The sequence below is a fragment of the Cuculus canorus genome, chromosome 1 (assembly GCF_017976375.1).
Source record: "Cuculus canorus isolate bCucCan1 chromosome 1, bCucCan1.pri, whole genome shotgun sequence".
Lineage (NCBI taxonomy): Eukaryota > Metazoa > Chordata > Aves > Cuculiformes > Cuculidae > Cuculus > Cuculus canorus.
In genome coordinates this window covers 150416570-150440191 of record NC_071401.1, presented here as the reverse complement: position 1 = coordinate 150440191, position 23622 = coordinate 150416570, and the positions used below count along the sequence as shown (strand labels likewise).

At 41.8% G+C, this 23622-nt stretch overlaps 1 protein-coding gene across 3 annotated transcripts in view; it reads right to left on the bottom strand.

Moving 5' to 3' along the window:
• CREB3L2 (cAMP responsive element binding protein 3 like 2) overlaps positions 1-23622 on the bottom strand; it is a 78724-nt gene that overhangs the window by 5737 nt on the left and 49365 nt on the right. The window contains exons 3-12 of one of the 3 annotated variants that reach the window (XM_054066347.1): positions 18586-18752; positions 16910-16997; positions 14936-15117; positions 14143-14289; positions 12496-12554; positions 11060-11128; positions 3987-4086; positions 2889-3015; positions 1990-2215; positions 1002-1103 (exon numbers count right to left, since the gene is read on the bottom strand). In XM_054066347.1, the coding sequence (XP_053922322.1) occupies positions 1028-1103; positions 1990-2215; positions 2889-3015; positions 3987-4086; positions 11060-11128; positions 12496-12554; positions 14143-14289; positions 14936-15117; positions 16910-16997; positions 18586-18752 (1241 nt within the window). In that variant the 3' untranslated portion in view covers positions 1002-1027. Of the gene's footprint in view, positions 1-1001; positions 1104-1989; positions 2216-2888; positions 3016-3986; positions 4087-11059; positions 11129-12495; positions 12555-14142; positions 14290-14935; positions 15118-16909; positions 16998-18585; positions 18753-23622 lie in introns of those variants that run through there. The other 2 variants (XM_054066356.1, XM_054066364.1) reach the window with 2 other exon arrangements.

Genomic DNA, 23622 nt, shown 5'->3' with positions numbered 1-23622 from the left:
AAAACACAGAACAATCAGATACTGGGTCTACATAAGAAATTCCATCAACGCATCTAGAAGCCAATAAATTAAATCCATATGTTCCTCTCAGGAGGCACTTCTGGTTTAAGCCTTACATTAATTTAGTTTGTTGGGAAGGAACTGATTTAAGCTAAACAGATTAGCCTTAGCAGACTAAAGGACATCCATCCAAAACATTGCATAAATTTAACAAAACCTGCTTTCTGAACAGATGCAGTTAAACTAGTGTAATTCTTCCACATAGACAAAGCACAACAAGACAGCGACTGATCTTTGCTTGAACTCCACAAGGCTGGAAGCAGTAGGGAAGCCTACCAGGACTGCTTTCAACCTAGAGAGAAACCTACCCCATTAAACAATAAAGAGGTTGGAGGGGAGAGGAGAAAGAGATAGGGGAGGACAATTCAGCAGCGTCATTGCCCACCCCTCTCCTGCCCATACTGTTAGCTCAGCAGTACCAGGGCCCTTTCTTGTCCCTTCAGAAGCAGGCTGAAGGGATTTTCTCAATCCCTCCAAAAGGCTCAAGTGCTGTAGACCAGTAGGTATGGAGCTGTGGCTAGATTCTGAGCAGCGTCATGCTGCATCTCCTCTTTCAGTTATCTTCTCCCAAGAAATCTATCACCCACATACTCCCATTGGTTTTGCATATATCACTCTTCTACATAATGTCTTTGTGCTCAGATTAGGATGTGTGCATGTGCGCGCACTCGCACACACACACACACACACACCAGTCACCGGCACACTGCTGGCATCATAATTCAATCCTGTCCTTGCGGCACCAGACAGGAAAAGAATAAAAGGAAAGACAGGGACTGCATGTGAAGCGAAGAAGGGAGTTACAAAGACAAGAGATCCCATCTGCAGTCACAGCCTCATCAGTCAATGCAGAAGTTGAACTCCCTCTCTTTTGTGCTTTGGTTCACTGAGGATGACAAGTCAGGGGGACTTTGGTTGAAAATATATGGGAAAGAGGGAAGTCAAGAAAAAAGGCCTTTTTTTATTTTTAAGAGGTGGCATTGACTCTTCTATCTATTTCAATTATCTTCAGTGTTTCATTTCCTTCTAGTTCCGAGTTCACTCTGTAGGGAACAAAAAACCCAAAACAACAAAGGTTAAGACTAACAGTCAGTTTTAAAAGTGCATATCCTGCCTGAATTGGCTAATGGTAAAAAGGCACTCGGTATTTACCAGGTACTTGTCAGTTGGAGTACAGTAACACACTGAATTAGTCATCTGTTTGGCTCTAGATATAACTTTGACACAAGTGCTCAGAAAGCATGCATGGGGTGTATAGGGCTCATCCTAGCCCTCAGAATAGCATGCTTCCAAACAAAACATCCCTCTCCACTGTTTGGTAAGCTTGCCTCTGTTAGCAGAGACCAGGACCTGGGCCAACAGGACAGTGGCAGGACAAGAAAAGGTAGAGTGGAAAAAATACACGTATTTAAACCAGTGAATCTCTCTCTTCTCAGAGACAACCCCCCCAAAAATGAAGGAGCTCTTTGTTAAGCAGTTCAGAGAACTTTACAGGTCTGTGTCTTAAGACTGAATCCTGCAAACTTTCCGCAGTACTACTTTAGTAAGATCACTGCTCTTCACACCCTAACCTCATAGAAAGCCCAGTGAGTCACAGCCTCACACTTCCACCCAACTGGCAAAAGCTTATTCCTTTAGGAGACACAGAAGTGAGCGCTTAAAGAAGCGCGTAGGCACAACTAACAGGCTTACAGGGGTTAGGTTTCTGGCAGAAGCAGTGAGTTCAGCAGCTGTATTACTATAATGTTGCAACCACTTCTCCAGGGTACCAGTAACTTTGCCTATAAGCTCTCCAGATAAGAGATCAAACTCTTCCTTCATGTTTCACAGTGTCCAGCATAGCTGAGCCCCTAGGTTTACTTCTGGCCTCTGGGCACAAATGACAGCGATGCTGAACACTGTATAACAAGCAGCCCACCCTGCACTCACCTGTGCTGCTGCAGGCCCAGCAGCACCGACTTCTCTAGCCTCGTTTCGTTGGCTATTGTGAACTGCATGATATCATCCTGCTGTGTCCCCGGCATTGCTTCCAGGGACAGCGCTGCGTACTTGGAGGTGTCTGCTTGCCTGTCACTGCGATCAGCAAAGGAGATTGGGCTTGATGACTCCTCCAATTGGTGAGGCTCTTCATAAATTAACAGACTCCTTGACCTCACTGCATACAAAGACAGAAGGCAAAAAGAGGTGAGAAAACTGGCAGCTCAAAGAACAGACCTGGTCACTTCAGAAAATGGAAACCATCAGAGCAGAACTAAAGCTACAGAGGTCTTTTCATAGATATTAACTGGTAATTTGATAGCTGAGGAAAGATACCACAGCAATGGTTCAGGTAGGAATCATAAAGCTCTGCATTATTCATGAAACAAGAACAAAAATGAAACAATAACTTTGATAAGAGACATTGAAAGCAACTGGTTCATTACAGGTATGTAATACTAAGAGTTTCCCACTCAGTCTTTGGAGTATTTGTTGATACTGCCAAAGGACACACCAGCTGATATCAGTTGCACATTCTAACACTAGAAACATCTGCTGCTAAGAAGAAACCCTGCTACCTTTTACAGACCACTAGCTTTAGTTCCACAAACAGAAAGAAAACTGCTTAAACAGGATTACCAAGCAGGCTACCAAGGAAAGGCTCTGCCCATGCCTATGGAGCCTTCCGCCATCAAAACAGCTTGTCAAGCTATGCTTTGAAAGACGTGGGTATATCAAAGAGTGGCCTGCTAAGGAGCGGAAAAGTAAGAGGTGCTTGAGGAGAAGGTTAGGGATGGGGGTGGAAAACAAGTGCTGGAGCAGGGAGTAAGACTGGGATAGTTGTCACTTACCAATAGAATCTGTGTAGGACTCTGGTGAGGAATGCTGCCTGGGCAACACCATCTTTGTAGCAGAAGGATATGGCCCATAGCTCTGAGAGAAGCTGCCAAAAACTACTGCAAAGCACAGCACCACCATCTGGCAAAGGGAAGATGAAGAAGAGGTAAGGGCACTAGCAACTCTTGGCCCACGCACACACATCAAAACTAAGAATCGAGACAAAGCAGATCCGATACTTTTCAAAACAAAACATTTGAGGTTTTTTTCCACAACTACATAGCACATCTCTTAGCAACAAAGGTACATATAGAACAACAACTCAGTGTTTGTTAACAACAAACGACGGAGTTTGCTATCAATGTCTGCCACCATTGTGACCTGAAGCCTTATCCACTCTCAAAGTTGAAAAGCAGACACAATCACTACATGTGTTTTACAGATGCTGCTGGGAATTTCCAAGGTTATTTCTGCTGTTGGCCCAAGTTTTGCTTCTAAGTGACAGAGTTTTATTTCTAAGTGACAAAGGCTGTCAGACTAGGAAAACAACTTAGGCCTTGAAAAATAATTTCCATCAATTTATAGCACTAGTATAAGAAGAACTTGCTGGCTGTGTATAAGGACAAAAAAAGGGGAAAGTTTCATACTAATCCTTTTCTTATCCTGACTGCTATTACTGAAATAGTCCAGACTAAGATTTACAGCCTTAGCCTTATTTTCATTTGGATGAGGAAGTTTATTTTTACTGGTATGAAAATAACTGGGCAAAGGTCACTCTTGTTTTCATTCTACACCTCTAGATACCATTTTTTCACACACAATATTGTAGGAAATAATAAAACAAATTATTCAGAGGAGTAGTGCTCCTTCTTTCATCACTGCAGCATCCAACTAAAAGCACAGGTCCAGCCTCCTTCATAATTAACGCCTTCCTACAGCCATTATTTTTCATCAGAGTCTCACCTACCTCACAATTAATTGTCAAATTCTGAAGACAAGTTTCCTGAGCTGAGAATTTGCAAGAGAGGGGCTTTGCAGAACACGGAACGCACCTTTGAGCAGTGGAAAGAGATTCTCATTTCCGCACAATTCCCAGCCTTAGGGACACCTACCATAAGACAGGTCCCTGTCTGTGTGCTAGCTGCCTTACACGAACGTGACACTTTCCCAGCAACCATGGCTTGGAGTCTCTGCAACTGCTGCAGAAGTGTTCTGGAATGCAAAAACAACAGACAAGCTTTAAATGCACTGACCTACTCGTTGGTTAAACAGATTTTTCCTTCAAATTCCACACTTAGCCACAACACAGCATTCATGACAAGGTACAGATCATTAAAGTCCTCCCTTTGAATTGAGTAGCAGGTAATGTTTTTAGTTTTACAAGATTTTAGATGTAGTAGCAGTGTACTTTTCTAAAAGATCTTTGGACTTTTCCTCAACTGATGCCTGCGAGCAATTACTTCTTCAGCATTTTCAGAAGACTCTTATAAATAAAAACTGTATTTTCAGTGTTTCCACAAAAAACAGTCCTGGTAAGTGTACAAAAAAACAAAACTGCTCTACGTGCCAGTGACTAGATGCATATAACAAGCTGGTTCTGTGTCATGAATTCAGCAGGAGTTTCACCATTATGTGAAATGGAAAGCAGAAGCAAGTAATACAGCTCCCTACTTTTTCAGCAAACCTGCTGTAGAGTGCTTTGGACCACGTGCCGGACCATTTTTATAGAGAAGGTCTTAAAGCTAGACGTAGGCATAGACCTCATTTCTCATAAATTCATCTATTTAATAAAGCACTTTGTTGCTATTTGCTAAATCCTCCAGGAGTGACAAAAATCACAGATGCTTGAAATGGCTACTCTGACTGTGTCTTTTAGAGGTCTCAGCCATGACAGCAATTCTATTCTGACTGGAGTCAACAATCCCAAACCAGGAAGGTATCCTGGTTTTCTTTTGCTGTATCATCATCAATTGCTACAGTTAGGATAACAGTAATTTACATTGGAAATTATCACAAAGAATGATTGATATAAGATTTTCACTGTAGTTTTCATTAAAGCTTTTTAACAGACAAGGAGTAATCCAAATATTTGCCCTCTACACAGCCAAATATAGCACAATTTTACACTGGTGTTAACTTCACTGTTTGTTTCCAATTTTACTTTTCATTTACTTTTCATTTTACTGTAAGCCTCACAACCTATTACAGAGCGTAACCCCACCGGATCCCTCAAAACTTAAGGCAACAGCTCTGGAGGCTGTGACGTCAAATGCTAAAGCAAGAGGCAAGGTTAGGATGTCAGAGAAAATAGAAGGATTATTTTAAGATCAAACTGGCTAAAAGCTAATTGTAGGACAGACCCAGAGGTGCCTTCACAGCTCAATATACACTTGTCTGCCTATTATTATAGATTTTTTTAATCATCAACGCTCATTGCTAATTAGAGTTTAATGAATTCAAGGACTTCAGGAATGCATTTTGAAATGAGCACAAGTCATGCTCACAGCATAGATTTATCTGGGCCAGCAGATCCTTCTCAACTTAAGGAATGATGTCTTGCACGCTCTTGAGAGCATGGTATATTCTGCAATTCAATATTTTAAACAAGAAAGTGATTCATCTAATTCAGACCTTTATTCACTATTAGAGAAACTACAGGCAAATGAAGAGATAAAAACACTGTCCATCACGTAAATGAGACCATCCCAATTCCCTGCTCCCTTCTGCATCTTTCCCCAATTCCTCCTCCCATCCACCACATCACAGTTTTATAAAGACTTGCATACATGGTATATATCATTTTCCAGCACAGAACTTGCTGCATACAGTATTGCCACCACATGCCACCTCCTATGCTGTACAGCAATGCCTTTTTAACCCTGCAATTTCTGTGCTATTAGAAGACTTAATTTTCCACCCGTTTCAGGCCTGAGTCACTGAGCTCGACACAGAACAGCTCTCTGGAATGAGGAGGAAGAAGCTCTCCTCCTCCCCAGCTTGGGGGTTGGCAGCAGCAGCAGCCGCCTTGAAACACTGATCACTCTTGCCACTTTTTGTGGAGGCGTCAGTGAGAAAACAGCTAATGGCTGGTGAAGAAATCAACAGAGAAGAGGCAATTCTCCTCATTTTGCTCATCTCTGCCTTTTTGCATCCAATATAGAAAAACTGCTGGGTGGAGTGGGCCCAGAGAGCTGATTGCAAAGCGCCTTCTTTTTTGGAAAGTAAAACTAGGTAAGTATTCTGAGGTCTCGCAGGGGAAGTTTCATCAACGACCTTATTTACCAACTACCTTCGTATAAAATGTCTTTTTCCCCCCAACTCATTTGCTTGTTTGAACAGAGCTACTATTGTCTTCTCAGCAGACAAGGTGTGGGTGTTGGGAGCTGATAGGCTACCGATTAATTTTCAAATTAAGAGCAAGAGCTCAGGCAAGAGCAACCAACAAGTTTGTTCACCAGTTTACCCTGCCATTGGCAAAATGAGGCACTCCTTGGTGCTTTTATTCTCCATTTTAAGCTGCAATGATAGAAGACTGGATTCCAAGGTCAAATGATCTCCTTGCCTATGCAAAAGCTGTTTTCATTGTTACTGGACAGCAACAGGGATGATCTGGACTAAGAAAGTGAAAAGGAGCAGCGTTCTGCTCTGCAGAACAGGAACTTAGGTTGAACTAAGATGCTCCCTCTAAACAGCAGCAGGAAGGACACAAATGCTTTTAGTGAAACACACTGTCTATGGCTAAGTCCTAACAGGAGAAAATGCAGTCCCAAGGTAGCGTGCATAAGGGGGTTTGCACCTACAGGGATTATTTTCACTGCGGCTGACACATTTCCCAGTGATATTCAATTAGAGGGTCACCTCCGTAGGAGGTGTGAACGTGCTTTCACACTTTTCCCTGCCAATGGAAGCACCTCTAGGAAAGCTGTAAAGTGACTGAAGACTCTTGATCTCCCTTCCACACACTGCCAGCAAATTCAGTCTGACTGTGATGTCTTGTTTTCGTGTGCACATTCACGTATTCATCTTCAGAAGAGCTCCTTTCACTACTAAGTAAGGAACAAGTCAAGACTTCCCCTCCACTGCCAGTGACACTTTAATTAAAGAGAAATACATTGTCACTCCAGGACATAGCCACCTGGGAGGCTTCCTCAGTTTAGTGTTTTAAAATCCTACATCAATTCAAATAAAAAAAGATAGCTTCTAGGGGACACTAAATACTGTTTACTTTGATCAAGATTTTTCAGAGAATTTATCTACTTTGTGAGTAACAAAACCTATTTTGGTAAGTAAAGTGAAAAAATATTCTATCTTCCAACCAGATTCCAACACAGAGATTCTTTCTCTGACGCTTCTATTTGTAGGAAAAAGAGCAAATCCTAATGTGAGGTTTTCACTGAAAGACCAGAATACCTCAAAGCAGAAAAAAAATCTACAATTTTCCCTCATTTAAATTACAAAGAAAAAAATCCAGCAATTTTTCATCAAAGATGGTTCAGCATAAAAAACACTGTCCTGCTGCTTTGAAAACAAGAAGTCACTCTAGGGCTGCCACTCTTTGTCAACTATTCTAAGGTCTGAAATGAAGTGCAAGATATCTCATTGCAACTTAAATCCAGACCCTTCACTCCTTGAAAATGACTTGATAAAATGAATTTACCAGCCTCAGATGAAGGAACAGCCAAGCAGATCAGCAGCTTTGGTGCTGATAAACCCTTGGGGTGGGTCAGACTGATATGCAATTTGATCTTTAGATGACTAGGAATTGTAGCAATAGCTCGAGCAGTAGCATGAGAAATGGAAGAACATCCCAATTGTATTTATAAAGCCACTGTTTTTAAGGTTCCTGTCAGACTGGAGATCTTAACAACTTGCTAGTCATTACTCCATGGGAGCAACTCTAGCAGCTACCTGCATGCATTATCCATGCGTGACACGTTCAACCACAAGCTAACTGGGCCCTATGTCTACCACTTCTCCAGGACAAAAAATACCATCAAATATTTATAAATATAGATTCAACAGAAGCAAAAAGCAAAAGTACTTCTCATATGTTCTATACTGTACCAGCTGTTTCAATATTGTCTTTAAGCCCAAACAGCCATGGCTCCCAGCAAGGCTACACTGGTGTGCAAGATTGTATTCAACCCCCTAGATCACTGGCAGTTTCTGGCGGTCTCAGCGCCAAAACATGAGTGGATCAAGCCTTTTTGGTCATGGGGACAAGTCAGTTTAACTCTTGTTACCATCTTCTTCTCACACCCTTTGTTTTCTAAGATAGCAACGTCCCAGAAGTTCAGATGCTACTGAAACCAATGAGAGCTGGGCTCGCTTGTGGTCACAAGACATAACAAATATGCATGAAATAATTTGCTTCCTTACTTTTGAGAAAACTGCCTAGAAAGGAACTTGGATGGGTTTCTTTAAAGGGCTTGAATCACATAAATTAGGAGAAGAAACATATGCTAGTGTTCTAATACTAAAGATGCCAAAAATGCTGCAGTCACCCACTCAGAGTAATGAGAATAAAAAACTTCCCTGCATCTTGATCCCCAGCCTCCTGCCTTGCCTTTCAATATGAATGTCAAGGAAGATGCTTCTGGATGCAAATATGCATTTTTTTTTTTTTGACCACACTTGCACCTCTCATATTACAGGCAAAGGCAGGTTCTCAGGAAATATACTCCTAATTTTTTTCATGTTACTGAGAATAATGTAGGAACATTTTTACGAGAAGAAACTCTAGTGTTCCAATGGTTTAGAGACAGATTTTGAAATGCAAACAGGGTTTCCCTGAAGTCTTAGGTAAGTACCTGTGCAAAAAGTGTCCTACATATAGAATAACATGCTCTAAAAAACTGATTCCACATATTGAAAAGGAAGTCTGCTACTCAATTGGTGTATGTATTGGAAATTGCCCCTCAGTTCCTCTCAGCTCCAGCCAGACTATAAAAATAACAATATTGATTGACAGCATATATAGGTATATGAACTTCTAGGTAAGCAGTTACAGCCCAATTTTCCAATGAGGTAAAGAAACAATTTCATCTTCATCCATACTGAATGCATGAGCATTTTTACTTATAATCACAGCTCTCATTTTCTTGCTACCTTTCTTCCACTCTTAAAATTTTTCACAAAAGAACAGCTCTAGTGTTCGTAGATCTACATTTAGATAAAACTTTCAACATCATCTTCATTTTTACTGCATTGAACACTCAAAGTTGCAACTAAAGCCAACGGGGACTTTGCTTTGGGTATATGAAGATACATGTGCATACCGCTGTGCACTTGGTACTTAAGAGAAATAAAGTCCTAAACATTTTAATTTGGTCACCCAAGAATAAACCGCATCATTTTGACCATCACTGCTTTTGTGCTTTGATTCCTAACTGTACATAGGAGGTAGAAGTACCAGCTATAGGATGCTATGAAAACAAGTTCTGAAACATTTGAATGGTTTCTGGTTGCCACATCGAGGGTCTGTGCAAGTACCAATGAGGAAAACGGTCATTTTGAATTCACTATAGCAAGTGGATAATGTGCATTTAAGGAGGAACCATTCTCTGAACCAGATAGTTGCACAATTATACACTAAATAAGAAAAGTGGCTCTTCAGGGCTAAGATGAAAAAAACCCATACCGTGGTATGTTACATAATCCAGGCTTGAAGAAAGAAGGTATTTTTATTCATTTCTCAGTACTTCAATTTGAAGCCTTAATAGAATGTAGATACAGTTTGTATCTAAATAGCCAAAAAAAGCATCACCATGAATTACAAGAATTTCTGTGCAGAAAGTCAGGAACATCCGCTGCTCTGCAGGAGATCACGAATCTATATCAATGCTATTGCAGAGGGAAGAAAAATGCAACTCATTGCATTGATGCTAAAGGTCATGTCTAAAAGGATGGACAATACCGACAGAGCTGTTCTCATGACCCCATCCACAACAACTCAGAGATGAAATCAGCTGGCCAAATTTAGCTGAACCGCAGAGAACAATTCTAGGCTTGACAACACGTCGTCCCTGAGCAGCTCATCCACAGCTGCAACTTTCCTTAGAGCAGCTGCCTTCAGCACCTCCTGGGACAGATCCTGGGAGAGAAAACGCTACTCTACACCTACAGAACAATTCGTCGTTCTCTTGTGTCAGACCCTGGAGGAAAATACAGGAGGCACAGAAATGGCTTGGCGCTCCTTAAACAAGCAGCAGATGTCTTTATGCATGAGCAGTGTGTGGGAGACACTCTCCATCAAATTACAGTGCTACAGGGTCTGGCTCCATGAAATTAGAGATTGGATCCGGAGATTAGAAACAACACATGCCACTCAATTAGCAATACACTGGCTGCCAGACATGCTCTGGGGCCATTTTCCATGATCGTGGGTCTTATCTTCAGAACACAGCCTCCACTCACACTTCAGTGCTACCAACATGTTCAATGGTAATACTCAGCCGTTGCTACAAATGCCTCTAGCTAGAAGTTGTTAACAGTGGGCTTTCCCAGTACCTGCTCATTGGATTTTGCCATCATTAGAGACCACACTGAGCATAAGCCACAAACGACATCCATTCTCAGCTAACGTCTGATTAAAAGTTCAGCTATTTTCTGCCACCTGTCCTTTGAGAAAGCCACCGTGGAGTCACCCATTTCTTCAGAACTGAAGAAGCAAGAAGTTAATTTTCCCCCTCCAAATGAAGGAAATTCTAGGGTGTGAGATCGTAAGAAGTGTGCACAATAATTGCAAAGACATCTAGCAAACCAGAGGAACTAGTAACGACTCCTCAGCTTCAGCACTGTAATTTCTGGCAGTGTCATGTTACCAGGGTCAAAGTCTCCTGTCAAAACAGCCTCTCATTAAATAAATTTAGAATTGGGCTGTAGTTTTTTGTTTGTTATGTATCACTAATGATGTTTCCTTGGGCAGTAAAAGAACTCAAAGAAGAGTGTTACAAGGTTTCTCAAGCAGAGCACAAGCTAGGGAGACAGTTTAAGACCTGACATCAAAGTCTTTATGCTTTATATCACACTGCAGTCAGAATAATAGGCCTTTCTCATCTTTCTTTGATATTAACAAATCAGATACAGCTTATGTCCACACTTCAATATATATCTTAACCCCCAGATTTTCACTTTTCACTGTAACATCATGCTACAGTATTATTGTATTCCTTTCATACCCTACCTGTTAGTATTCTCCAGGACTTCAACCTTCTTACGCAGCTTACTATTTTCATTTGAACAGGTCTCAACTCTGGAGACAGCAAAAGGAAAGAAGGAGGAAAGTAAAAATAATCGGTAATTTATTAAACAGATAGTAAAACAAACCCAATCTACTTTCACAAAGAGCTCTACGATCTTGCCGACATTTAATGAAAAGTTACATCAACAAACTTTAATCATATTTCATGGTGTAAATGATATTGCAAATATACTGCCAGCTGTGGAGCACCTGCTTACAGAGCTCAACACCCTCCCAGTAGGCGCAGGTCATTCAGGATGGGTTGTAACTACTTTTTACCTCTTGAAACAACAAATGCAAGGACCCTGCTCAGACTTCCTCTGTGCATCAGGACATGGGATACATACTTGAAGTCCCAGAACATTCTATATTTATGTTGCTAGTGAGTATCTTGTACAAAGGTGTTGCATGTGTGCATTTCATTGCTAGGATGAGGAACCAGGCAATTAAGCAAATGCCAGGCTTCTGAAAACAGATCCTCACATTTTAAGGCTATGGAGACTAATGAGCCAGGAGATTAATTTCCAAGAGAGTGCTCATTTTCACACTGCCCGTGGAAACCCCCTAAACTAAAGGAGATTATCATATTACATGCCACATAAGGGGTCCAAGTAAAAATATGTGACTCCTAAAAAGGCAAACATGGCCATCTGGAACACCTTTGAGAAGTAAAAAGGTAAAGGGAAATAGCTTTACTATCTGTATGCATAGGGTGGAATTTCACAAGAGTAATCCTGAGAAAAGTGAGATGCAACTGTAAAAACATAAGAATAAAAAAAAGAAATTACATCAAGGATACCACCAGAGATGGTACAAGGGGGTTACCAGATCCATCTGGTGAAGTGCATGAGAGAAATACTAGAGTACTTCTCTCTTGGAAAAAAGATTAATTTGGGATACAAATCAGTAACTAGGGGTCTGTCTCCTTCTTGCTAAAGGAAGTCAATGGGTCACATGCTGTTATCTTGAGTCCTGCTTTTCGTCCCAGGCAGTCTTGACTCACCCACTTCCTATTTCTGTCTCCATCTGCACCAGAAGACAGAATATATTGGCTCTGAATCCACCTTTTCCTGGACACCGCCTGTCCACTAGGCCAACAGAGCTGCATGAATGGAAGGCCAATAATAGATGGGACTTGCCTTATATAAAGTTTAAAGCCTTTGTTGCCATGTTATCAACGTGCTGGAGGTAGACACACTTCCGAATGCACCCCAGCACATGTACAAGCACAAGCCAGAAGGGCCTTTTCTCAGTCACAACCACGAGGTGGCAGCTGGCACTCTGTGCTCAGAACAGTCCCAGCATCAACAGCTGGATCCCTTCCCAGTCCAGCAACCAGTGCTATTGGCCAGTCTGAAACAGGAAGAAGGCTGGCTTACTTTTTCTCCAGACTGTCCATGTATTCTTTCTTTTTTCGTCTACTTTCCTGGGCAGAGATCTAAGAGAAAGGAAGAAAAACACAAAATATTTGCATAGGAAAAAAAGCAGCAGAGATGAATTAATAAACTGGTAAAAAGCCCTGATGTTATTAGATTCAGGCCTTCGTGCTGTTCTCAGTTCTACTTCTGGCAAGCAAAGCCCTGACTTGGTCCACTTCCATATCCTGAAGAAAGACTGCTTCTCTCAGCAGTAAAAAAAAGATCATTCCCTGCTCTTACAGAACTAACCTTAAAAAGTAAATCAGATTCATCTGAAGAGAATACCCTAAAACAAATATTAAAAGATGGTCCCAGTATAATGCCCTGCATCTTGGAGAGGAAAAGCCAAAGGTGGCTAACCAGATCCGGGGCTTATTAACAAGACTGTAGCTAGCAGGTTAAGAGAAGTATTTCTCCCCCTCTATTCAGCGCCTGCAAGACCACAGTTGAGTACAGCACACAATTTGTGGCTCTGAAATATAAATTTTGGATATACAGAAGCAAGTCTAGAAAAGGGACACTGCTATAACAAGCATGCTGGAGCACATGACATATCAGGAAAGGCAGAGAAAGCTGGGTTTGTTCAGATTTAAGAAGAGAAGGCTAAGGAATGAATCCTATTGTTGTTTTCAAATATCTTACGCAGTAAAGACTATGTCAGAGTCTTCTTAGAGGCATACAGCAAAATGGCAAGAGGCATCAAATACAAGCTGCAACAAGGGAAATCCCAATTAGATATTAAGAATTCTATTGATTTGGTTTTACCACAAGAGTGGCCTAATATGGGAACAGGTTGCCCAGAGATGCTGGGGACTCGTCACCCTTTGCAACAGTAAAACATGACTGGACAAATCCCTGAGCAACTTGATCTAAACTGACCCTGCTTTCAAAGCAAGGAGTTGCACCAAAGGACCTCCAGAGGTCCCCTCCAACAGAAATTACTCTGAAAATCAGTATGAAATCAGTACGTGAAATGCACAATGTCATTTTCAAAAATTTTGAAAAAAACATATCGCAAGTCCAAATTCCAAATTCCAATGCAGCATGGGCAAATTTACACCTCTGTCTGCAAAACCAATAACCTTCAAAGATACGCTGCTATGCTCTAGAAAAAATGAGCTGGCCAGGCCTGAATAAAAATGCTTTCCTTCCTACCTTCTTCCCTACCACTAGGCTCCTCCCCATGATGGATGAAAGAAAAGACTTGTAGGACATTTCAGAGCCTTGGTATCAACACTGCATTTAAAGGTCATGGAATTCAGTGATCAAATGACTAAGGACACTGAAATATACAGTCAGATTTTCAAACATGAAACAGTGGAAAAGAATACCTTCATCGCTGTGGAACTCTGCCTACAGTAAGGGCTGTACCGTTTTTAAAATGGAGCCAAGCAACAGCAACTCGATACCCTGCCTGCTAAATACACTATTGTTCATGTGTTCAGGTAAAAACCTAGAGGCACACTGTCACAGTGGCACATAATTTGACAGATGTATTTAGGAACGGCATTCAACACTTCCACGGACCATTGCTGCAGAATTGTTGTAGCATTTTTTTTTAAATGAAGGACAATTAGGAATTACCCAGCAAAGCTGATTAACATTTACCTTGTTCTTTATTTTCCTGCGGATTTTCTTCAGCACTTTCTCCTCTGCTTTAGTCAGAGGCAGTTTGGTAGGGATTGGGTACCCCTCTGCTATCAGTGTCCTCTTCTCTTCCTCTGTCAGGATGAGTGGGCCAGTCCCCTGCAATTTCTGCAAGTGCCATAGAAATCAAATAACATAACAGTAAGCGCACACAGCCCTATAGAAAAGGGTGTTGGGGAAGAGATGCAGCAGCTCTCCCACTTCAGAAATGACTCTATGTACTAACAGAACAAGGCAATGCATGGAAGGGTAAGACCTTTCAGATAGCTTCCATTCAGAGATTGACCCTTTGCGTGAGGATTCTCTTAAAAACAGTTGTTCTTGGCCCAGCTCTGCACACACCAATGCCAACAGTAAACTTCCCTTGGCTCAAACAAGGTAAGAGACAAGTGAGAAGCACTACTGAAAATCCCTCCCTGAAGATCACCACTGGCTGTCAACAAAACAAGAGGACAAATGCAGATCTACCAGGGACAGGTTTTAGGGCTGGGCCTTAATGCAAAACACAATCCATGGTGGGAGAAACCTAATAACACTGTTGAACCCTGTCTCAACTTAAAGGAACGATACATGCTGTTCTCTGTGGAACAAGAACAGACCAGCGAGCAAGAATTACTAGATCTGCAGTTTTGACCAGAGGTGGGTTCATCTAAATAACAACAGAGAGTTAGCAAATCCATGGCAAAAGCAGCAATTAAAAAAAACCCCACCAGAGACAGATAAGTAAATGCTGGAAAAAGCCAGCCCAGCTTACATGTGGTGCAGTCAGGAGAGGGGAGTTGGAGAGCGCTGAAGCTGTGCGTGATGTTGTTTTAGCTGTGGCTTGTAGTTGGATTGGACTTGAGGGAGGGAGTGATCTTGCTGGGCTCTGCCCTCCTTCAGAGTCACTGCCATGGCTGCTGGGAGGGGTTGGAGGCAGGTGCAGGGGATCCACTACTAAATGGCAAAAGAGAAGACATACAACACAAGATTTTGAGGTGCTAATTTGAATTTCCACCACCATCCCCTAGTTTCTAAGACCAGGACTCTGCTAAAAAAATGGATCAAGCAAAAGTGGCAACTTGAAAAATTTTCAGAGCATGCAGGTCTCCGAAGGAGAAATGAAACGCAGAAGCTATCTTTAGATTTAACAGACAAAACAGGGCTCTGCACATATGCTCCAGCCATTTCTACCTACACCTCAGCTTCTCCTCCAAATGCTTTCAGGTTTAAGTATAGCCCCCCGGTACAAGCCCCCTGAAACCACATAAACAGATGTCTCTGAGCCAGCATGCTTTCTCTCCAAAAACAATAGTATTTCCTAACTTTGTTGTGGATTAAACAAATCACCAATATTTTTCATGAGAAGGTATCACGTCCAAGGTGTTACATGAATAGGGAGGAGAGAAATAATCTGCCTCCTGAGGATCTAGTTTGGCACAACTAGCAGTGAAAACCTAGTGACAGCAAAGGCTTTAAACTGCTAATGGAGTAGGAATAACATAGGCAACCACCACAGGTACTATTCAGGGCCATAAACTAACTTCTACTGCCCTTGTAGCCAAAAGAACCTGTGCTAGAATTGGCAAACACAGTGCTGCTTATGACCAAATGGGTCTGGACCAAGAGAAACAGGGCAATATCTCACCTACTCATATTACACAGACAATTTTGCAGATGTCCAGAGCAGCCATAAATAAGTAAATTTTTCTCTGGAATAAATTTACAGCAATGAAAACTAGGAGTAGAAAGATATAGGGCTGAATTTGCCACCTTCCACTTCTGTTACACTTCACAAATCTGAGTTGAAAAGATCAAATGGGCGGTGGAGGAGGAAGAAAAATAGTAACAACAAAAAAAAAGCTATTACATATGAGCTCTTCTTGTCTAGTATCTTAACTCCAGTAGCTGCCAGAAGAAGATACACAGTTGAAAATAGGCAAGGCCTTTAATCCCACAAATTGAGCAATCAAATCTCTATCCTGGGTTGAGACATAGCCTCCCTTTTCCCACTTGCTACCTTACTTGCTTCTCTCCCTAGAGCAGTTCTACTTACATACACAAATGAATTCACTAACAGAATAACAAATGTTCCTAATTGAGAAGCTGTTATCTGCTCAAATTTCAGCCCAAATCTTTGGCTCTTCCAGACTTTCCTTGGGTTGACAAATTCTATGCCACAAAATCATGTTTAATTTTCAGGGCAAGGATCACCACTCCTCCTTCCTCATTAGGAGCAGATTAGTGCAAAAGGATCCTGGTGGTTCTTAAAAACTCTACTGAAACTAATATGCTACAAGCAGATGCACCTAACTTTTAATTTCATATAAACTCACATCCTTACTTTTGTATAAGAGGTTAAAACTATAAAGTTTCCACTTATGCTCTTCATGTTTTCTATGCCTTATTTAAGTCCTCTCAAATTGATTTCTTTTCTAGCCTAAATAATCCTGCACTTTAAGGATTCAAGCTCCCTCCAGCAACTGAACAATTGTTAATACGCTACGGACAAAATAAAAGAAAGGATAATTTTCTTTGTGATAAGCAAGGTGGAGGGGAAAGAAAAAACACAAATGGGTCAGAGAGAGACTGGCTCTTCAGCAGCCTGAGTTGAATCCCTAGAAGGCAACAGCTTCAGCCTAAATATTAACATGGCAAATAAAAAAGCCAAATATTTAATCAGGGTAAAGTACATTCATCTTGCATTCCGGTCATCTTCCCCTGCATTTTGGGTTGGTAATTAACAGACCTTCCTTAGAAGAAAGGTTCAGGAACTGATCCACTTCATGGGGCTCCAACTTAATCTCTGGAAGAACTTTCTGGCTCAGTGGTTTCATCTAGAAAAGAGAAATTAACAGCATAAAAATCCAAGGAACACACCTCAAAAATCATAATAGAAGAATACAAGGATGACTTCTTCATAAATTGAGAGGTTTCCCTCTCCTTCTGCTCTGCTTTAACTGCTTCACATAGTTTGCTAAACCAGGCTACAGAGAATATTGCCCTGACTACTCCCACTGTGGCTTTTCTCACTACTATATTTAGCTAAATAAAAGATTATGCCTCAGAGATGACATTTCAGACTGAAAGCTAGCAGGCAACCCACTCAAATTACTTCTCTTAGCAACAGAGCTGCTGCTAGGATTTGCTGGACTGCACAGTCTGTTTGAGCACAGACAGAAACACTCCTGGCTATGGGAGACAGCCTGTTCAAGACCGCTGTCATCTGGGAGCAAGAACCAGGCACCAGTCACTGAGCACCACATTATTGGACCCAAGTTCATTACACGGTGTGGATGAGCAGGAAAAGAGACAGTCACGGATGATCAAAGTTTGGAAGACATCTGGCTTGCCCTATTGACAGGGCTGAGGCACCAGTTTGCCAAGCTGTTGCCCAGTGTCTGCCTGAATGCTACAGCCCCAGGCTTGAGGAAGTCAGTCTGGCACACAAGCCTGGTCATTGCAGCCAAAATCTCTCTCTCAATAACCTGTGTAACTAATCCATGCAATGGTCATGAGCCACTAGCTGGTCCCAATGTAAGCTTTCCAAATCATGGCGTCCCAAGCTATAGAGGAACTGCTTACAGGAGACAGCACATTCAGACTAGAAGAGAACTATGGGAAACTTGTACTTAATTTTTTCAGCTTCTCATAAAATTATTTTTGTTGCGCATATATATTGCTGATCCACATCCAAGTGGAAACATTTATTTGCAGCATATACTAACTCCACACAGTCTGGACTGACATGGTACCCTGGGGACTGAGAACAGTGATGCTCCTTCCTCCACTGACAGGGGACTTTGGTGACCCATCAGCTGCTACAGTTCATTCTCCTTAACTCAACCACAGTCAAACTAAGCGCGTGTGCATGCCCACTGGCTGCTCCAGCTGGCTGCAGTTGGAAAGGCATCCAAATGCTCCTTACACAGCAGGCTGGTGTGGAAGTAGCATCTCAAAACATCAAAGCCACACACATCTGGCAAAAGTGACTTAGAAGGCAAACAAGGACTCTTGTTCTGGTTAGGGGAAGGCACCACAGCACTAAAGCAAGCTATCACGGAAGACACTTAGCTTGTAACAGGCTTGATAGGGCAAATAGGTTAGTCAGTTCAGATGGGACTGGTTCATTAGAAACTGTTTAATTATTTTTGAAAACGCACGAGCCCCAGGCTTTGGAGCTAGCATAGAAGAGAAAGTTGTGCATCAAGCCACTAAGACCTGAAGGCAGAGATAAGTGTTTTAAAACAGAAGCTCCTATAGCAGAGTGGGACACCAGCAAACTTGAAAAAACATTAAAACAAACTGCAGGGTGCACCCTAAATTGACAACCTTTGATACCAAGGAGGCTACACTGGCATGTAGAAGTCTTAGAAGAATCTGCAGCTAATTGCGCAGAGAGGAGAACAGAAAGTCTGCATGTACCAGGGCATCTGTCTGTAGCTCAGATGGTTCCCCCTCCAGCGACGTGGCTGTGACAGTGAGACTGACTGAGGGAGCAAGGCCTGATGTTTCACACAACGCTGGCTCAGTCTTTATTGCTGCTGGAGTCAGCTCTGTACCCAGACACCATTCCTCATTTTCCAGGTCACCTGCCAGGGAAGGAAATTGGACACCACATGTTTAGGTCAGAGACAGAAAGACTACAAATGAAAATAATGTCATCCCTCCTCCACAGAAAGGAAACAAACACAGAAAGCATTTCAGTCTGTCAATAAAACTCTGCCCTTACTATTGAGCTCTCCGTCAATACAGACAACCATGGCATTTCAGGGTTGTAATCTAATCTTAGCCCCAGGATACAGACAGGAGCAGTGAGGAAAGACAGGGAGCACTAACCACTGTACCTCGCAGAAAGCTTCTAATACATAGCAAAACAAGACTAAACAAGCCATTGGGTAAAGCAGCCAGAAAGCCACGTCCTACACATGATAATGCCTGCTGACTCAGTTTTATTCCTCCTTGTAGAGACAGCCTATAGCCAGGGTTCTGCTCCTTCTACTGCTTGCAATCATCAAATACCTGGAGTGCGATATTACACTTGAAAGAACAAAGGATTTTTCACGCTCTCAACTTTATATTTTTTCCCCCAAGTATTCATTTAGTTAGTATAAAAGAGGATAAAGGCTTTGATGATTTCACAGGAGCATCAGTGCCATGGTGATCATGCTAATTTCCTCACCAGCCTCTGGAAGCCACAGCATAAAATGCATATTCTGACTGGCAGCTATGAAACATGCATCATGTATTGGCAGGACTGTCCCCTAGCCTCACTTAAAGCAAGAGAAAGCCATGCAACTTTTCACTGGACAAAGCTGAAGGGGTTGCCTTGTGCTGTCAAGAACTAGAAGGCTGCCTGCTAAGTTGGTAACTCCCCATTTCCATTCATGATACAGCCAGCACTGTTCGGCTTGCTGTAAATGGACTTATCCTCCCAGGTCTAAAGTATGATAGTGGATCAAGAACTGGGAAGGACTCAATTTTTAAAACAGTTCCATAAGGCTACTAACAACTCCACTTATATAGAAAAAAAAAAAAAAACGCATTTTTGGGGCAGTTGCAATTTTGACTTAAATTCCCATCCCTACTGCTAGAGTTCAGTCATGTAAGTTCTTTCCTCTTCCAGTAGCGTACCCTACACCAGCTGTGCTGCACCCCAACAGCATACAGCGCAGTCCTCTGCCTCAGCTTGTCAGCAGCCATGAAAAGCACGTCCATAAATCAAGCAGCTGGAATCTGCGGCCAAATACACATAAGAGAAAAGAGTGCTGATCCCTCTTTCAAAGCTTTCTCCTGCCTTCATACAGAGAATTTACTGCACATGGAATTAAAGCAGAGAGTAAGCACATACACTGTACAACCAGTAAACAGCAACAGAACTTCAAAATTAACTGCACGCTGCATGAACACCACAGGAGGCAGGCACAGTGCTGCAGCTGTGCCACCAGCAGTCTGCAAGCCTGACACAAGACCTTTATACATCTGAGTGTATCGAGCTGGTGAGATATCAACAGGTTTTGGCTGCAAATGGGTAACAAAAATAAAAGCAGGCTTACAGCCCCTGTGCCACTGTCTCGCCTTGCCAGTAAGACCACACATGCATATAGCACACAGGCACTGGGCAGAAGCTGGGTGACTGGAAAAAGACAGAAGCATGTACATCTCCAGTGCTAGTAATTACTCTGTGGTGGGACCTAACCTCAACCACTGGCAAGGAAGGAGGTAATTTGAGTAAAGACACACCAAAGAATTAAAAATGTAAAATACAGATCGCATAATCAGCAGCTCTGCCAAGAGAAGTAACTGTACACAAGGGCTGAACACCATATTTAAGTTTCTGGAGAGCTTACTTGCAAAGCTTTCTGGGAAAGGCAGCAGGATAAAAATAGAAGTATTTATGAAAACAAAAAAAAAAGGACCAGCATTGTCTAAATATTAAGTCAAGAAAGAGGACATTGCTCTCTCTCAACCCTGCTTGCACCTCTTTACCCACAAACACAAGAGTGTGGCTCCCTCCCTACAAACTGCACTGAAATATTCAGTGGATCTGGGGACTCCTAGCTTGCTGTGCGTGGATCATTCAGTTAAGAGCTTTAAAGTGGTAACTCTGCCTGGAAATGCAGAATACCTTGGGAAATGCAACTTTCAACTGCCTGTTTGGATGACTTCTGCCAAAACCTCCTCCACATTGTATTGTGCAGAGCTTCCACTTGCTGCTTCTTGCCCCTCTGGGTCGAGCTACGTGGTGGTAAATGCTATCCTCTACTTTAGATTCCCTTTGGGAGGGAAGGTTTCATATAAAGGAGAGCTATCAGTGAACCAAGTAATTAGCCCTGAACTTTGAGATTTATACCATCATGCAAGTAGAAAACTATCCATGAGTGCCCAGAGAAACAGGGCATGTCCTCTAAAGCTGCACTTTGTGATGTTTATCACCTCTAATCCCTAGACTCATCACAAGGATTCAGCTGTTCTAAGACAGCGAGATATGCTGGTCTTCAGTGGGTCATTTTACTCCCCTGGAACCTGACTTTGCTGATTAACCTGACATCCCTGTCATCAACACTTATATCTGCACAAGCTGCTCCAAGTTATTCCAGGCTTTAAAGCCAGTCCAACCAGTTTGTAGGGTTACAGACGATTTTCAGAGAGAGCAACATGCTGCATTTAACACTGAGATACCTTTGAAGAACTGCATCTAACACTTTTTTGACACTGCCTCTTATGATGCATGGTGACATCTGTCATTCCAGATGAACAACACTGCGAAAAGGAGAGATGGAGCAACAAACTGGTCAAATCCCACTTTGATATCCCCCCTCTCCCCACTTTATTGCAGTCTCTGTTACGTGCTCACTATCATGGTCAGTATTGTGCAATGAGTTACTTTCCTTTGGCACATTCCAGCTTCTGAAGCCACCGACAATCTCTCCTCTATTCCATGAAAGCTGCAAGGACATTTCCCACTCTCCTTCCTCCTCTTCCTAAGCACAGTGGGTTGACATTATATGAAAATCACTCTTAATTCGTTTTTATAATAGCCCCTAAGCACCTCAGTCTATTTAGTCAAGCAATGTACTAGCCAAGCAAAGTGGTAACCCTCACCCCAATCAGAATGCTACACAAAACCAGACAAATTTAGGCAAAGAGAAGGGATACTGAGCAGACTACAGAATACTGGTCACACTGAGAGGCATGGCACACCCTCCAAGATAACGGTATTTCTGACAGAGGGGTATGAAGAATCGTGTGAGATCTCACAGAAAAATGAGAACAAGCAAGAAGGTGCAAATAAAGTATTGAAATGAAATAGCGACAAAGGCTTCCCCCACTGGAGGGGAAGGGAGGTTTCATCTTCAAATCAAGCAAGAGAAAATAGAGAAGATGACTGGTGTCAAGAAATTAAAGGCAAGCATTTACATTTGACATGACCTAGGAGGTACACATGAACTACTGAAAATAAAGAGTTTAATAATGTGATAAAATGATTCCTCTGCAGAACCTGTACATTATCCAACAAACAGAATACATGGCAGTCCCCTAACTGAGAAGCTATATCATGTTTTGTTAGTCTCATTGTTTCATGCACAGCCTCATCTCTCCTTTACCAAATACAAATCAAATTGTGTTCCCACAGAGCTTTTTAATGCCCTCTTAGGGCACAACCAAAATGTTTCCCCAACCTGAATTAATTTCCACAGCAGTCTTGAAAATTCAAGTGAGCCATGGAGAGATTAAGGACAAAAAGTATCTAGTAATTTAAAATGGCCAACTGCAGACAACCGAAATTGGATTTTTCAGATGATTTAGCACTGCTGTTTTATTTCTCTGAAACACACTATGCACAGAGTTTTCAGGTGTGGCCACTTCGGCAACTTAAAGGTCAAGAGTTTCAAGTTAAGCATCCAAAACACCAATTCATCACAACAACTCAGAGTCTGCGACATATGCATCTTGGATTTTGTCTTCTGTGTCCAAGATTAAAATTACATTTCTTTGGAAAGCCTTCCTGTGCTGCTTTTATCATCAAGCTTGTCCTACTTTTCCTGCAGACTCCTGTTTAGCACGCATCTTCCACCTTCTTCTTAAAAAAAACCAAAAACACAAAGGCAAGAGCCTTACAAAATACCAAAGTAAGTTCAATCAATGTAGTGAGCTAAGTTCTCACTGATAGGAAAAACCCTAAACATGTCCTCTTCTTTCCCAGCTGCACTTACTGCAAGCTCAGCATGGTCTCAGATAAAACATGCAATGTGTTGTAAAATGCTGTGCATGTGATAATGCAGGAAAGGAAGCTCAACCTGGGATCTAATTCCCTCAGTAATGTAAGTGTAAGCACTGCATGTTGTGCAGATCTAGAGCAAAGCGTCCAAATAGCAAACAAACTCCCTTTTCTCTTTCTTCAGACCACTACACCCACCACTGAAAAGGATATTCAACACCTTTTACAACGAAACCTTAAGACCTTCAAAGTCCATTATGGAGAGACTTACATACAAGTGCACAACACATTCAAGTAAATTTCTCTCTGTGCTGCACACCACGCATATTCTGATTAGAGTTTTCAGCAGAAATGGATTTCAGTGCTCCTGTAAGCATCACAGCTGTAGCAATAATCATTATGTGTGATTTAGGCACACATAAAAACACACTCGGCCAAGAAAACCATGTTTGTACACAGCAGGATTAATACTACTTCTGTGTTTGTTAAAAAACATTTTTAATATACCTGTAATCATATATAGACATAAAAAAATTAAACATAGTCTCTTAACAACACTACGTGCAGCTTTTTAAGATACTTCTATTTCTCCAAAGAACTGCAATATTTTGCTTCTTTACTTTGTCCATATAGTATTATGGAAAAGCAGGGTAGGAAAAGTGAAAAATAAGGTAAAAACTGCTTCCTTCAACTGTACAGTTTTTTAAATAGCAGAGTTGCCAGCAAGTTTTGCTTTCCCT